Source organism: Oncorhynchus mykiss, chromosome 20 (assembly GCF_013265735.2).
Source record: "Oncorhynchus mykiss isolate Arlee chromosome 20, USDA_OmykA_1.1, whole genome shotgun sequence".
NCBI lineage: Eukaryota > Metazoa > Chordata > Actinopteri > Salmoniformes > Salmonidae > Oncorhynchus > Oncorhynchus mykiss.
Genome location: NC_048584.1, coordinates 18,963,133 through 18,980,872, shown reverse-complemented (window position 1 = coordinate 18,980,872; position 17,740 = coordinate 18,963,133). Strand labels below are relative to the sequence as shown.

The 17,740-nt window shown below is 41.6% G+C and overlaps 1 protein-coding gene across 6 annotated transcripts in view; it reads left to right on the top strand.

Annotated features, from left to right (window-relative positions):
• The window catches only part of LOC110499157 (dnaJ homolog subfamily C member 7), a 113,798-nt gene that overhangs the window by 22,995 nt on the left and 73,063 nt on the right, over positions 1-17,740 (top strand). For all 6 annotated transcript variants that reach the window (XM_036955924.1, XM_036955920.1, XM_036955917.1 and 3 more), the window contains exon 6: positions 11,269-11,340. Coding sequence is in view for 5 of the 6 variants with exons in the window: in XM_036955920.1 (XP_036811815.1) it covers positions 11,269-11,340 (72 nt within the window). In the remaining variant the exon portion in view is untranslated. The remainder of the gene's footprint in view (positions 1-11,268; positions 11,341-17,740) is intronic.

Genomic DNA, 17,740 nt, shown 5'->3' with positions numbered 1-17,740 from the left:
TCAGCTTTGTTCTCCAGAGAAGGGGGAGACCCCTTCGGGGATCGTCACCTTTCCTTCAAATGTTCAATGTAGAGTCAAATTCCATGATAACATCAAGGCACTAAAATAAGTTGTGCAAATGATCCAATCTGCACCCCTGCATCAATCTTCATTGGACCAATAGAAATTGTTGCCCTTATCTTGCCCGTGTACTGAGGACATGTTTGCATAAGATATGTGACTTTAGCACCCGCATCTACAAAATAAATCTACTGCAAAGTTGACCATGTTCTGATTTCATATGTACACCGTCTGAGATGGGACGTAAGAGGGGTCTGTTTACCTCCACAGCATTGTTGTTGGGGCGGTTGTCTTATTTCTGTTTTTCCTTGGATGGTCCCTGCTTCTCCTGGCCAGTCTCCATAAGAACACGTTATCTTTTCTGACATTCTCGTTGCCGGTGACCAGAAATCTCGCAATAATGACATACACCAGGTTTCTCTTTTGCTGAACGAGTAATGTTATTGGTTTCACTTGGAACCTGCACGGTTTATTATGTTAATTTGATGTCTCTGTCCAGTCGTGACAACCTGTCGACGATTGCGCCATAGTTTTGTCTCTGTCATTAGTTATGGGAATTGTTGAATCTCTTATTTCAAGGTTCTGTTCACCAAGAGCCATTAAACTTTCTATCTCTCTTCAATGTCCGGTCATGATTCTCCAGAGAAATTCTCATCCCGTTTCCTTACTTTGGCTAAAATGGTTAAATACTGGTGTCTTTGTCAAGGAATTAAACATTCTGTATTTTTCCCCAAGCTTTTTGTATATCAGACAAATTCCATCTTTGTCAACAATGATGGAATATTTCTTTCTTGCCTACACTTCTCTACTTTGAAATGGTTCTTCATAGACTAGACAGTGAATTTAAAATGTTTTTCATGCTCTCATCCGGAGGAGCTGTTCTGCCCTTTTCCAGAGTGTTTTTCTCACTTAATAATGCCATTATAATATCTATATTTTGATATTTATTTAACCCAAAAAGATATGTTTGTACACTACTGTTCAAAGGTTTGGTGTCACTTAGAAATGTTCTTGTTTTTGAAATAGACAAACAATTTGCTTTAAGGTGTCTCCGGAATGCTAGCCTTCTAGGCAGAGTTGCAGAGAAAAAGCCATATCTCAGACTGGCCAACAAGAAGAAAAGATTAAGATGGGCAAAAGAACAGACACTGGACAGAGGAACTCTGCCTAGAAGGCCAGCATGCTGGAGTCGCCTCTTCACTGTTGACATTGAGACTGGTGTTTTGCGGGTACTATTTAATGAAGCTGCTGGTTGAGGACTTGTGAGGTGTCTTTCTCAAACTATACACTAATGTACTTGTCCTCTTGCTCAGTTGTGCACATGGGCCTCCCACTCTTTCTATTCTGGTTAGTAAGTTTGTATTCTGTGACGGGAGTAGTACACAGCCTTATACGAGATCTTCAATTTCTTGCATGGAATAGCCTTAATTTCTCAGGACAAGAATAGACTGACGAGTTTCAGAAGAAAGTTATTTTGTTGTAGCCATTTTGAGATTAATCGTCTAATCCAGATTCTCATCTAGCCTAAAGAAGGCCAGTTTTATTGCTTATTTAATCAGAACAACAGTTCAGCTGTGCTAACATAATTGCAAGTGCTTTCTAATGATCAATTAGCCTTTATTAATGATACACTTGGATTAGCTAACATAACGTGCCATTGGAACACAGGAGTGATGGTTGCTGATAATGGACCTCTGTATGCCTATATTACATTTTTACAGCTACAATAGTCATTTACAACATTAACAATCAATTTGATGTTGATCAATTTGATAATTTAATGGACAATGTGCTTTTCTTTCAAAAACAAGGACATTTCTAAGTGACCTCAAACCTCTTCTAGACCACATTTGTCTTTGTAAGGCCTGCCTACCCATAAAAACTTATGTTCACTTCAAAAAGCTTGTTGAAGGCTTATGTTAAGATGATATTGGTCTAGACGCAGCGCTTCTGCCATCAGTCTGGATCAACACACAGTTGGTCTCAACAGCAAGAAAAACAATTAATCCGGGTCATGGCACCAACTGTTAGCAGTTGATGTTAATCTTCAATAACACAGACGCCAAAGCAAATCAAGGGGAGGTAAATGGGTTTTATTCAAAGAACAAATCATGCGGTTAGGTAAATGTATATGCTCCCCTGTCCTCAGTAATTCTCTCCACGGAACAGTGACAGGATGCAATTTATAACCCCCTAGCCTGTGGCTGACCAATTTCGAAGTCCTTGCGGTACAACTGGGCCAATGGCCAAATAACAAGTATCCTGCTCCAGACTCAATGTATAGCCGATTCTGACCAATGAAAACATAGCACATGTAGCTATGCGTTCAGGACTGACAGTCGTAACTGATTCTAAACATATATTTGAAAAACCTAACTGAAATAACTTTCCATTTATAGTTAATTCTAGTCCTCTGCGTTTCTTTGACATTCTTACACTACAAATGCCAAACGTTTAGACCCAATTACCATCTCTTCAAAGTTACTAAATGTAGTCGCGTTTAACGTTCTTTATGAAATGGGCTTTGAAATTGTGTAATACAATGTAGTGAGCTTTGAAATGATTGATGTATACTACCGGTCAAAAGGTTTAGAACACCTACTCATTCAAGGGTTTTTATCTTATATTTACTATTTTCTACATTGTAGCATAATGTAGACATAACTATGAAATGACACATGGAATCATGTGTTAAATAAATCAAAATGTTATGTTTGAGATTCTTCAAATGGACACCTTTTTGCCTTTGACAGCTGTGCACACTGCACATTACTACAAATTAATGTATGCCTACCTGGCAGAATGATATCATGATTATTGGCATCACACCAGTGGTGATTTTATTTAGAAAACTCTGCAATCACGTTTGCACACTTGAATTTAACCAGTTGCGGCGAGCAAACCCGGATCCGGGATCCTATTTATAGACCTAAGCTCATTACCATAACGTAACGTTAACTATTCATGAAAATCGCAAATGAAATAAATATGCTAGCTCTCAAGCTTAGCCTTTTGTTAACAACACTGTCATCTCAGATTTTCAAAATATGCTTCTCAACCATAGGAAAACAATCATTTGTGTAACAGTAGCTAGCTAGTGTAGCATTTAGCGTTAGCATTAGCGTTAGCATTTAGCAGGCAACATTTTCACAAACAAAAGTATTCAAATAAAATAATTTACCTTTGAAGAACTTCAGATGTTTTCAATGAGTAGACTCTGTTAGATAGCAACGGGCACTTTTTTTTATCCAATAATGAAATAGCGCCCCCATAGACAGGTTAAAGGTATCTACACCCTAAAATTGCAGTTTCCTACATTTTTACCACATCTAAAGTGGTATCCTGATGTGATTTAAGCATTGTTGCAGACTTAGAACCTAATTTTGTTTTGTTTCTATAAAAAAATGTGTGATTTTTGATAGCGAAAACGGAACTTTGAAAAATATATATTTTTAAGAAATTTAAATATTGCTTTAATGGTGGCATCTATTTAGGCGAGTTAAACCAATGTGTGCATTTTTGGTTTCTCGTGAACTTGGAGTGAAGAAACCAACTACATTTACTACAAAGCTGCCAAAGAACAAGGCCAATTGCCAAACCGGTGAGTTACTTGCTTTGTTAATTAAATGACTGTTTTTACCATATTTACCCCCCTGGAAATGGTAACCATAAGTTATTCAACTAGTTCTGCCTTTTTATATAGTTATTACATGAACATCATTAATGGTACTTTAAAAAAATAATATTTAACCTTTTATTTAACTAGGCAAGTCTGTTAGGCCGTCATTGTAAATAAGAACAAATTCCTATCAAAAGGCCAAAGGCCTCCTGTTGGGACGGGGGCTGGGATTTAAAACGTGTGTGTGTGTGTGTTAGGACAAAACACTACATAGAGACAACACCGCATGGCAGCAGCACATTGCAGCAGGACAACATGGTAGCAGCACAAAAAATTGTTCAAACATTGTCTGTGCCCAATTAAGGCAAGAAGGTAGATAATGCATCACACAAAGCTGTCAGTAAGTGTCCATAATTGAGTCTTTGAATGAAGAGATGGATATAAAACTGTCCAGTTTGAGTGTTTGTTGCAGCTCGTTCCAGTCGCTAGCTGCATCGAACTGAAAAGAGGAGTGACCCAGGGATGTGTGCTTTGAGGACCTTTAACAGAATATGACTGGCAGAACGGGTGTTGTATGTGGAGGATGAGGGCTGCAGTAGAGATCTCAGATAGGGGGGAGTGAGGCCTAAGAGGATTTTATAAGCATCAACCATTGGGTCTTGCGACGGGTATACAGAGATGACCAGTTTACAGAGGAGTATAGAGTGCAGTGATGTGTCCTATAAGGAGCATTGGTGGCAAATCTGATGGCCGAATGGTGAAGAACATCAAGCTGCTCGAGAGCACCCTTATCTGCCAATCTATAAATGAGGTCTCCGTAATCTAGCATGAGTAGGATGGTCATCTGAATCGTGGGTTTGTTTTGGCAGCTGGGGTGAAAGAGGAGTGATTTACAATAGAGGAAACCAAGTATCTTTAACCTTAGCCTGCAGCTAGGATATGTGCGGAGAGAAGGATAGTGTACAGTCTAGCCATACTCCCAACCAAGTACTTGTATGAGGTGACTCCTTCACGCTCTAAACCCTGAGGTAGCAATCACACCTGTGGGGAGAGGGGATTTTTCTTACCGAACCACATTCACTTTGTTTTGGAGGTGTTCAGAACAAGGTTAAGGGCATTGAACGCTTTGTTGTAGAGAATTTAACCTCTCTGGGGTAGGAGGCAGTATTTTGACGGCCGGATGAAAAGCGTGCCTAAAGTGAACTGCCTGTTACTCAGGCCCAGAAAATAGGATATGCATATGTATGGTAGTATTGGATAGAAAACACAAGTTTCTAAAACTGTTAAAATAATGTCTGTGTATAACATAACTGATATGGCAGGCGAAACCCAGAGGACAAACCATACATCAAAATTCAGCCTAAAATTTCAACTAGGCAGGTGCGCCACGGAGAGACAGGCTTGGCGATGATAGGGGCTGCAACCTTAAAGGATCTGACCCAATGTTTTTTGGGTGTCAAGTGTAAGGAGCTTCTTTAGCACCTCAGACTTAGTGACCGCCTGCAGCGAAAACATTTGTAGCTGGGCAGGGGAGAAAGGGCGAGGAACATGAGGGCTAGTAGCATTAGAAGGGCTCTGAGATGAGGAAATGTTGGATGGGCAAGGAGGAATGGCTGAGTCAAATAAGAATCCTGACTTAATGAAGTGGTCATCTTAAAGAGCTCAGTCATGCACTCCGTGTCAGTAACAACCATATTAACATTAAGGAACATGGGCAGCTGCGAGGCGGGTTTATTCTCCAGGTCTTTAATGTTCCAGAACTTCTTGGTTAGACCCACAGAGAGAACTGCTCCTTAAAGTAGCTAACTTTAGCCTTCCGGATAGCCTGAGTGCACTTATTTCTCTTTTGCCTGAACTAGAGCCAGCCAGTCTGAGTATGTGTTTGCCGAGCCTTACGCCAAATGGAATTCTTGAGGTAGAGTAACTGCCAGATCATGGTTGAACCAGTTTTTTAATTCTAATTGTCTTTTATGTGGGCGTGTTTAACAATACCACTGAAAATACAAAAAAAGAAGGTCCAGGCATCTTCGACAGAGGGGATCAAGCTGATTCTATACCAATTTACAGAGGCCAGAGGTCATGAAGGAAGGCTTGCTTATTAGTTTTTTAGCAAGCGTCTATGACAAGTCAGGACAGGTTGTTTCACTGAGCAGCGATTACGATCACTGGCTGTAAAGCATTGGTCATTACAGAAAACAGCAGACTCATACCTGTCAGGATTATTTGTGAGGATAACATCAAGGAGTAAGTAGCCTTTTATGGGTTTTTGGAGTAGGGATGTACGATATATCGGAATCTGACGATTATTCGCTAAAAATGCCAACATCGGTATTGGCCCGATGTCTAGTTTAACCCCCGACATGCATACCTATATAACGTAGGTACATGCCCTAATGACGCCACTTTAAAATGTTGCGCTACACGTGCAACACACCATTCCTAACTTAGCCCACAATGTCTGCTGTGTGGATCGAGCAGTCAAGTCGAGCAGTCATTTGAAAGAGTAAGAATTTCCGCGAGACAACTCAAAGGCAAAATCCATTAAAGCCAAGATAATGGAATTAATTTCCCATGACAATCAACCGTTCTCCGTATTGGGTGATGATGGTTTTCGAGATTGATCGGGCACCAGTACACACTAACCTTACCATGTGCGCTATTGTTCAGATGTTGCCTTACCGGAGTTGCACAGTAATTGCGTCACTACTATTAGCTTTACAACATACTATGGAATGCTGTTTAGGTCTTTGCGTGTCAAAAAAGATGCACGTCAAATAACACAGTTCTATTATAGAAAGTTGTGTTTTCTGAATTTGCACATGCAAGCCAAGCGCCACCACTATCAGTAGCACTGTCAAAGCTGTACAAAAACAGTATGCAAACACCTGCCACGAACGATGTGTTTACAATAGCACTTTGGTAATAAAGCATTATTTGCTAGACTAACTTCTGGGGTAGCTGGCTAGCTTTAGCTTGGTAGCACCGATACAACCAGCCTGAAAACAATGACCAGTAAAAACTGCAGTCATTTTCACTTTTCTTAGCACTGATTTAGGAATCCTTGTGAGTAAGTATTGTTGTTCGCCTATTGAAATTGAACTTCAGTTCATGAAAATAAATAAAGCCAGCTACTTAACCCTGTTGCCCTTTATAAAGTTATAAGCAGCCAGCTAGCTTCATCTGGCTAGTGAGGCTAGACCTGACCAGGCTGTGTGTTGTGAAGCTAGCCACAATAAGGATTAGGCACAATAAGATTTGCGGTTTGCCTTCAAAATTAAAGTGCCTCTTTGAAAGTGATGCATAAGGTTAGAATTGGTGGAATCATTCCATATTTAAACTCGATAATGTTTAACAAGGTTGGAATGTGACGCAATGAAATGGGGTATCAGTCTACTGTGACACTCACAACACAACTGTGAAGAATTTACGCACATTTTGGCATTTGTAGCTCTTATCACGGGACTGTGACTGTGTGAATTCACCTCCCCTGTCAGCCTATTGGGTGTGTGTATAGACATTCATATTGCACTGTACAGATTTACATATGGACTGGGGATCAATGAAATGGAGTAAGTCTACTCAATACCCAATATATATTTTTCCCCCCAACGTCCTCAGTTATCAGACTCAAACATTCACGCAGTATTGTTTTTTTCTCAGGAATAGTGTTCAATACACATAGGTTGACAAATGTGTTTCAATTAAGTTTGTTTCAAAGTCCAGCAATAAGAGCTACTGTTCTCTGGGTGTCACTGAGTAGACTGATACCCCATGGCATTGATCCACAATCCATAGGTAAGTCTGTACAGTGAAATAAGTATGCAATTCTAAGTCTAATACATTCTGTGTGATTAACAGATTTGACATATCAAATTATTGTCTTTTGTTGATTTTATATAACATTCCAATCTTGTTTAGCATGATCTACTAAGTTATGGCATAATTCTACTATTTGTATTCATTCGCATCACTGTCAATGACATTTTTATTTTATTTTGAAGGTTAACCTCAAAGTTCCACTACTGTGGCTGGCTAATCCTTATTGTGGCTAGCGTCACATAGATGGGTCCGACCACCATTAATCAAATAAGAACTGTCTTAACAAATTAGGGTTATTTTAGCTGACACCTAGCCATATAGTTAACTAGCTAGCTACTGAAACAGATTGTTGTTTTTGGGCAAGAACATTTTTTGCATTCATGAGCTAGCTAGCTTTTTTTGACCAGCACTGTAGGTACGCGAGCCAGCTTTACCAGCATCATGAGTCGTTGTGACATAAAATACGAGTGATTGTGTAATAACTACATGAAAAATGTATGAACGCATTCAATTGTGACATGCAGTCATATTCAGGTCCTGATTGGTCAACAAGCTTATTTTGACACGTCAAATAGTGTTATTTGACGTAACTTTTTTGACATGCAAAGACCCAAGTGGCGGTCCATAGAAATCCTGGTTGAGAATAAAACGACTGAACAACAAAACAGCACAGCAAGTAAGTGGGGGTTGATTTAGAGTCCAGTGGAAGAATGTTCTCATTCTTCTCATGTTCTCATTCTTCCTCGTTTTTCAGCCTGAAACAATGTCTAAAGACTGACATCTAGTGGAAGCCATAGGAACTGCAATTTGGGTCCTATCCAAATACATACTGTATAGGCATTCAATAGAAAAGTACCCACATCAAAAATATCCCACTTCCGGGATGGATTTTCCTCAGGTTTTCACCTGCCATATCAGTTCTGTTATACGCAGACATTATTTTAACAGTTTTGGAAACTGTTCTATCAAATACTACCATGCATTTACATATCCTAGCTTCTGGGCATGAGTAACAGGCAGTTTACTTTGGGCATGTTTGTCATCCAAACTTCAAAATACTGCCCCCTACCCAAGAGAGGTTAAATAAGTTAATTGTTTTGCCCCACAGTTAGTGAAACAGCTAAAATGGTTTACATACCAAGTGTTGTCATCGATTCCTTGTAGAGACTCCACACTGCTGCCTTTGTCACATGGGATGGCAGCAGCTTGCCACCAAAGTGTTTGTCCTGTGTTGTGGAAAAGTTCTTACACGGACACTCAGTCTATCTTAAATGAGTCACTGTTCGTCAGCGAGCTGGATGGGTTCCAACCAACTCAATGCACCATATTACAAATCAAATGTATTTATATAGCCCTTCGTACATCAGCTGATATCTCAAAGTGCTGTACAGAAACCCAGCCTAAAACCCCAAACAGCAAGCAATGCAGGTGTTGAAGCACGTTGGCTAGGTAAAACTCTCTAGAAAGGCCGAAACCTAGAGAGGAATCGGGCTATGAGAGGTGGCCAGTCCTCTTCTGGCTGTGCCAGGTGGAGATTATAACAGAACATGGCCAAGATGTTCAAATGTTCATAAATGACCAGCATGGTCAAATAATAGATCTGGGACAGGTAGCACGTCCGGTGAACAGGTCAGGATTCCATAGCCGCAGGCAGAACAGTTGAAACTTGAGCAGCAGCACGGCCAGGTGGACTAGGGACAGCAAGGAGTCATCATGCCAGGTAGTCCTGAGGCATGGTCCAAGGGCTCAGGTCCTCCGAGAGAGAATTAGAGAGAGCATACTTAAATTCACACAGGACACCGGATAAGACAGAAGTACTCCAGATATAACAGACTGACCCTAGCCCCCCGACACACAAACTACTGCAGCATAAATACTGGAGGCTGAGACAGGAGGGGTCAGGAGACACTGTGGCCCCATCCGATGATACCCCTGGACAGGGCCAAACAGGAAGGATATAACCCCACCCACTTTGCCAAAGCACAGCCCCCCCACCACTAGAGGGATATTTTCAACCACCAACTTATCATCCTGAGACGAGGCCGAGTATAGCCCACGAAGATCTCCGCCACGGCACAACCCAAGGGGGGTGTGCCAACCCAGACAGGAAGATCACCTCAGTGACTCAACCCATTCAAGTGACGCACCCCTCCTAGGGACGGCATGAAAGAGCACCAGTAAGCCAGTGACTCGGCCCCTGTAATAGGGTTAGAGTCAGAGAATCCCAGTGGAAAGAGGGGAACCGTCCAAGCAGAGACGGCAAGGGCGGTTCGTTGCTCCAGAGCCTTTCCGTTCACCTTCAAACTCCTGGGCCAGACTACACTATGACCCGCTGAAGAGATGAGTATTCAGTAAAGACTTAAAGGTTGAGACCGAGTTTGCGTCTCTCACATGGGTAGGCAGACCATTCCATAAAAATGGAGCTCTGTAGGAGAAAGCCCTGCATCCAGCTGTTTGCTTAGAAATTCTAGGGAGAATTAGGAGGCCTGGGTCTTGTGACCGTAGCGTACGTGTAGGTATGTACGGCAGGACCAAATCAGAGAGAGGTAGGAGCAAGCCCATGTAATGCTTTGTAGGTTAGCAGTAAAACCTTGAAATCAGCCTTTGCCTTAACAGGAAGCCAGTATAGGGAGGCTAGCACTGGAGTAATATGATCAAATTGTTTGGTTCTAGTCAGGATTCTAGTAGCCGTATTTAGCACTAACTGAAGTTTATTTAGTACTTTATCCGGGAAGCCGGAAAGTAGAGCATTGCAGTAGTCTAACCTAGAAGTAGCACAAGCATGGATTCATTTTTCTGCATTTTTGGACAGTTTCAGATTTTTGCAATGTTACGTAGATGGAAAAAAGCTGTCCTTGAAACAGTCTTGATATGTTCGTCAAAAGAGAGATCGGGGTCCAGAGTAACGCCGAGGTCCTTCACAGTTTTATTGTACACATCTCAATCGGGAGCTCTCCTGCGGCAGTCCCAACAGTTGTCTGTGTGTAGCCATATATAAAGACAAGTTATATTTGCATGATTTAGCATAATTAATCATTACCATTTTGTTTCATGTGACCAACCAATACTGTTTCATAACGTGACAGACCAACACCTCACAAGGCTTCTCTCTAAGCTGAGACCTTAACTGAGAAATCTTAAGTTCTCAAAACAACTTCATTTGTACTGATAGTTGATTTGTACAGTCAGCCACTTGCATGAACACAGAAATTGGTTATTAGAACAGCACAAACATTCTAATTCCCATTCCACCTGGGTGGCGTCCTGGCAATACTATTCCATTATCCTATGCGTAGTTGAAGTTCACCACTCGCTGCAAGTCCTCATGCTTCAGGTGTAACCTGTGCTGGATTGGGCCAGCTCTTTTTGATGGGAGGCATTAGACAGTTCTCTTTTATATGACTGGTGGCGGAGAGTCAGGTGTGTCCTACTGATGCTGAAAGACAAATTCCAGATACAAATATTTTAGCATTCTTGTACAATAGCAATGCTGCCATGTCAATAACATGTCTCCAAAAATGACACGGTGTCTCCAGTTGTTTACATTTAGTAATTGGGACGCACCTTCCATATTCACTTTCCATGCACTTTTTTTTGAGACGGAACCCATGTGAAACACGGTTGTTGGTACTGGTCCCTCAGGGTCACTCTACCGGCCTTACGCCACAGATGGGAAGACTAAGTTTATTCCCAAAAAGCCATCAATGCACTTTGTAACCACTGGCCAAGTAGTCACAGAATTCTCAATCTGTCTATTGATTTTCTTGCAGGGTGTGCAAACTATGTGCTACTTCAGCAAGAACTGGAGACGTGTCGTCAAGAAAATGAGAGACTGCGAGCAGGTATTATTCAAATGGAACATTTCTATCATGTTTTTTCTTTGGGGGGGGGGTTACAGCCTACAGTTGAATGGAGGGAACCCTGCCTACTGAGATTTACCATCCAAAACAATTCCCTTTTCCCGGGATAAAAATCTGTGAGAAACTGGTCAATTATAATACCTTTACATGAACAGCATGGCGTGAAATGGAACTGCTAAATTATATGCAACGTCTAAATATGGCTTCTCTACGGCCTCTGCGTGATGAATTGACGCTCAAGGTGGGGACAGACAGCCCATCTCAATATGGAGCGCAGTTCACAATGCACTTAGACCTACGTATCTCATCATTGTAAGCGCTTTAAAACAGCCCATCACTCGAATATTGTTGCTTTAAATCAGTGAACTCGCAAACACTCTCTCGCAGTCTTTCTCTCTTTCTCTCTCTCTCGCAGTCTTTCTCTCTCTCTCTCGCAGTCTTTCTCTCGCAGTCTTTCTCTCTCTCTGTCTTTCTCTCTCTCTCGCAGTCTCTCTCTCTCGCAGTCTTTCTCTCTATCCATCAACCCTTTTACTCTGTTGAAGCACCTTTGGTAGCGATTTCAGCCTCGAGCAGGTTAATAGCTTCAAGTTCTTTTGGTGTCCACATCACCAACAAACTAGAATGGTCCAAACACACCAAGACAGTCGTGAAGAGGGCACGACAAAGCCTATTCCCCCTCAGGAAACTAAAAGGATTTGGCATTTGTCCTGAGATCCTCAAGGTTCTACAGCTGCAACATCGAGGGCATGACTGGTTGACTGGTTGCATCACTGCCTGGTACAGCAATAGCTCGGCCTTCGACCGCAAGGCACTGCAGAGGGTAGTGCGCACGGCCCAGCACATCACTGGGGCTAAGCTGCCTGCCATGCAGGACCTCTACACCAGGTGGGTTCAGAGGAAGGCCCTAAAAATTGTCAAAGACCCCAGTCATCCCAGTCATAGACTGTTCTCTCTACTACCGCATGACTTGGCACTCCAGCGGTACTGGAGTGCCAAGTCTAGGACAAAAAGGCTTCTCAACAGTTTTTACCCCCAGGCCATAAGACTCCTGTTGTTTGTATTGTGTAACCCCCCCCCCCCCCCCCCCCCCAACACCACTTTTACACTGCTGCTACTCTCTGTTTATCATATATGCATAGTCACTTTAATTATACATTAATGTACATACTACCTCAATTGGCCCGACCAGCCAGTGCTCCCGCACTTTGGCTAACTGGGCCATCTGCATTGTGTCCCGCAACCCGCAACCCACCACCCGCCAACCCCTCTTACGCTTCTGCTACTTTCTATTCATCATATAGGCATAGTCACTTTAACCATATCTACATGTAAAATGAACGGCATGCAATCGGTCACGCACTCAAAACAGCTCTGGTTGATTTAGAGTCCAGTGGAAGAATGTTCTCATTCTTCCTTGTTTTTCAGAATACAAGCCTGAAACTGTCTAAAGACTGTTGACATCTAGTGGAAGCCATAGGAAATGCAATTTGGGTCCTATCCAAATACATACTGTATAGGCATTCAATAGAAAAGTACCCACATCAAAAATATCCCACTTCCGGGATGGATTTTCCTCAGGTTTTCACCTGCCATATCAGTTCTGTTATACGCAGACATTATTATTTTTTATTTTTTTTATTTATATGGTATGGCTATCTCTGTTTAAAATATTTTTTATTAAACACACACAAGAATGGTGTATAGGTAGGTATACAAGACAGGTATACAATTCATATCTAAACATAAAAGAGCATACAGGAACAACAAGACCCAGAGTTCTGGGTGCAGAGCAAATAATACAAAACAAGGACACGTAGAAAGAAAGAGGGAAGATGTCCCCCCTATTCCCCCCCCCCCCCAACTGCTCGGGTGGCAGGGCCAGCACATGCTGCCCAAAGGTAGATTAAAATATTACAATTGAGAGTGCGTTAATAAGTACAAATTCACAGCGCCGACTCGTCCAAGTAGGAGAGGAAAGGCTGCCAGATTTGATCAAATGTTGATAATTTATTGTTCAGAATATATCTAATTCTTTCTAAGTGTACAGTGTTTGCCAATTCACTGAGCCATAATTTGGTAGAGGGCGCTTCCCTCTTCCAAAACAACAAGATTAGTTTTTTTACCGAGATGAGACCGTACGAGATTAGTTGTTTTTGGGGGTTGGTTAATCCGTTTAGGGACTCAGATACTCCCAGGATTAACAGAAGCGGGTCTGGATCTATTGAAGTCTCAAACTTCAGAGAGGATCCCAAAAATTCCACTCCAATAACCATGCAAGCTAGAGCATAGGGCAAAGCAGTGGAGTAGTGTACCCTGCGTAGCCTGACATTTATCACAGGGGATGTGTCAGGAAATATCCTATGCAGTTTAGTTTTGGAATAGTGTAATCTGTGTAAAACCTTGAATTGTATGAGACGATGTCTGGAATTAATGGAGCATGTGTGGATATACTCCAAGCTCTCTTCCCGGTCTGCCACCGAGATGTCAGTCCCTAGTTCTTCCTCCCATTTTGCGTTGATGGCATCAGTGGAAGGTGTGCTAACAGATTGAAAAGCATCATATAGACGCGATATCAGTTTATCGGAGGTGGGGCATATTTTTATGCATCCGTCAAACATGGAAGGTTTGGCATTCCCAAATGTTGGGAGGTGTTTCCTAACGTAGTCTCTAATTTGTAGGTATCTGAAAAAATTACTTCTGGGAAGGTTATAAGTTTCCCTCAGCAACTCAAAGGAAGCAAAGGTCCCTTCTATGTATAAATCCCCTATGGTACTTATCCCCAACTCTCCCCATCGCTCAAAGGTGTTATCAAGGTTAGAAGGGGCAAAGGAGGGATTCCTGGCGACAGGGAGCATGAATGACATTGGTCTAAGCTCAAAGTGGACTTTAATTTGCTTCCAGATTCGGACTGTGCTATGTGTATATATAATAGGATTGTTACAATAAAGTGACATCTCCAGATTGACAGGTGACAAAATCACAGCGCCAATAGAGAAGGGGTGACACTCTTGCTCCATACTAAGCCAGCTGGATGCCGGAAGTGCGTCATCCAGCAGAAACGTAACAATGCGGAGGTTAGCGGCCCAGTAATAAAATATAAAATTTGGGAGAGACAATCCTCCTTCCATCTTGGATTTACAGAGGTGTTTTTTTTTTACCTATCCTGTGTGTTTTATAATCCCAGATGAAAGGATTGATAATTGAGTCCAGTTGTTTATGAAAGGATTTAGGTATGAATATTGGGATGTTCTGATATAGGTAGAGCAGTTGTGGGAGGAAGACCATTTTAATTGCATTAATTCTTCCGAGGAGAGAAATTGGGAGAGTTCTCCAAAATAGTATGTTTGCTTTGAGTTTTTGTATCAGAGAGGGGAAATTCTCTTTAAATAAGTAAGGAGTATTGTTTGGTAACTACAATTCCTAGGTAGGTCAATTTTTCTGAAGGTAACTTAAATGGGAGAGGTTCTAGCCAGGAGGTGTTTTGCGACCGTATGGGCATTAATTCACTCTTGTTCCAATTTATTCTGTATCCCGAGAAGGTACCAAACAAATTGATCACATCAAGAATAGCTGGGATACTAGCCTGGGGTTCTGTTACATAGAGGAGGATGTCATCTGCGTATAGGGAGATCTTATTTAGAGTATCTTTAGTATTATAGCTGTGTATTGCTGCATGAGATCTAATCGTCTGAGCGAGCGGTTCGATAATTAGGGCGAAGAGCATAGGCGACAGCGCACAACCCTGCCTTGTCCCCCTGTTGAGGTTAAATCGGGGCGACAATGATTGGTTAGTGAGTATTCTGGCACAGGGGTTCCTATATAAAAGCTGCATCCAATTTATAAACCCATCTCCAATATTACATTTCTGTAGGACCTTGAATAGATAGGGCCACTCAACTTGGTCAAAGGCCTTTTCGGCGTCAAGAGATATGACGGCAAGGACCACAGAGGCGCCTGAGATTGAAGAATGAGTTTCTGTTAGGGATAAAGCCGGTCTGATCCGAATGGACCAATTTGCAAATTAAAGTGCTAAGCCTGTTAGCCAGAGTTTTTGCTAAAATCTTTTGGTCTGTATTAAGGAGAGATATTGGTCTGTATGACCCTACCTCTTCTGGATCTTTACCCTTCTTATGTATAACTGTAATGAACGCTTCGTCCAAAGTAGAAGGGAGAGCTCCATCCTCATTGGCCTGAACCAACATTTTGTGCAGATTGGGAGAGAGCATGTTGCTGAATGTTTTATAGAATTCACCAGGGTATCCATCTGGGCCCGGGGTCTTGCCACTCTTTAGAGATTTAATTGTTTCTCGAATTTCATCGAGATATTTCCTTATTCAGGAAGTTAGAATCTTCCTGGTTCAGGGCAGTTAGGATCCGCTTTAGATGTATATAGAGTCTCATAAAACTGCCGGAATCTGTCATTGATGTCTTTGGGGGAAGAGAGTAATTCCCCAGATGCAGATTTAACCCTGTGAATCATTCGGTCACTCACATTTTTTCGAAGTTGTCTGGCGAGTAATTTGTGTGGTTTGTCACCAAACTCAAAATATTTTTGCTTGGCATAGAGAAAAGATTTAGCAATTTTAGCTGAGAGAATCTGATTATATTCAAATTTTAAAGAGGTCATTTTTTTATGTTTCTCCATAGATGGGTGGCTAGCATTCTCCCTATCCAGTAAGTGAATTTGTCCCTCCAGTTCTTCCAGTTTTCCTCTGTTTTGCCTACTCCTTGTGGGAAGCCTTCAGTGTTTCCCACAATAATCCTGTGTTGTCGTTGGTATCAAAGAAAAGTGTAATTTGGTCTTTAAGATATTCACAGAATGTTGGTTCTGTGAGGAGCTGAGGATTCAACCTCCAGACCCTCTCGTTTGGTACAATGTCACCCAATCTCAGGGAGAAGGTGAGTGGACTGTGGTCCGAGATTATAATATCATGATACCTCACATTACAGGTATAGGGGAGTAGTCTAGCATCCAACAAAAAGTAGTCAATTCGAGTGTAAACCTTGTGAACATGAGAGTAAAAGGAGTATTCCCTACCCGTAGGGTTAGCGATCCTCCATATATCAAATAAGTTTGAATTTTTTATGTAGGTATTCAAGAATTCGCTTGAATAGGAGGTAGGGGTTCGCCGGGTTGAGGATCTATCCAAATATTGGTCTAGCACACAGTTAAGGTCATCTCCAATGACCAGGTTAGTATGGGAGATATCTGGAATCAGGGCAAGGACTCTTTTGAGAAAAGAGGGGTTGTCAATGTTTGGCCCATAGATATTTAGTAGAGTTACTGAGGTAGAGTGGATTTCTCCTATTGCGATCACATACCGACCCTCTTTATCCGCAATGGTGGTTTTATGTAGAAAGGGAATTCCTTTCCGTACCAGAATCGCTGTGCCTCTGGTTTTGGCAGAGAAGTTAGAGTGATACACTTGCCCCACCCACCTACACTTAAGTCTGCTATGAGAGTTATTCTTCAGATGGGTTTCTTGCAAAACTATAATATCAGACGGAGTGTTTTCAAGTGGGCTAGGACCTTGCCTCTCTTAATTGGTTCGTTTAAACCCTTGACATTCCAGGAAGTGAATGTAAGCCCCGCCCTCCTCTCGTTTGTAGTTCCTATGGTGGCCTGCATACCATGTAACTTGATAAAAAGGTAAGAAAGCGCACCAAACCATCACGATCAGCATATGTAGCACCTACACCTGAGCAGTATCCAACCCACCCCTCCCCCCCTGCAAGCACCTTTACTTCCCACCCTGTTCCCCTAATTTCCCCAACACTTACCCCCCCCCCATCAACCCACATTTAACAGGCATGTACAAACAGGAGAGAAAAAAAAGGATAAATAAAAATAATAAACACATTGTCTGGCCGATGCCAAAAAAGCACGGCGCGACCTCGAACAAGAGGTAAAACAAAAATAAAATCCCAACTATACGTTCACCTCTCACTATCCTAGAACTTCTACTAACATATGAACTGAGGAGGCTCCCGCGAATAAAGTGTTCAGTTAGCATCTAATAAACCTAAACAGAATAAGTTGCAACTTAAACATATTGCACATTTAAGCGTCATCCTGGGTCAATCCCAGAGATAAGCAAGATATAGCCTCAAGATTATATTGCTAAGCACTGCCGGTCAAAAAATAAACCATCCGCAACCGACATAGTCAGCCGTACCTTTACATACTGTGGGTCAGGAGATCGGAACAAGGATTTGTTAAATTAAACTTTCCCCCCATAAAAAAAACATGTTTAAATAAAAAAAAAATATATATATATATATATATATATATATATATATATATATATATATATATATATATATATATATATATATATATATATATATATATACATACATACATACATACATACATACATAC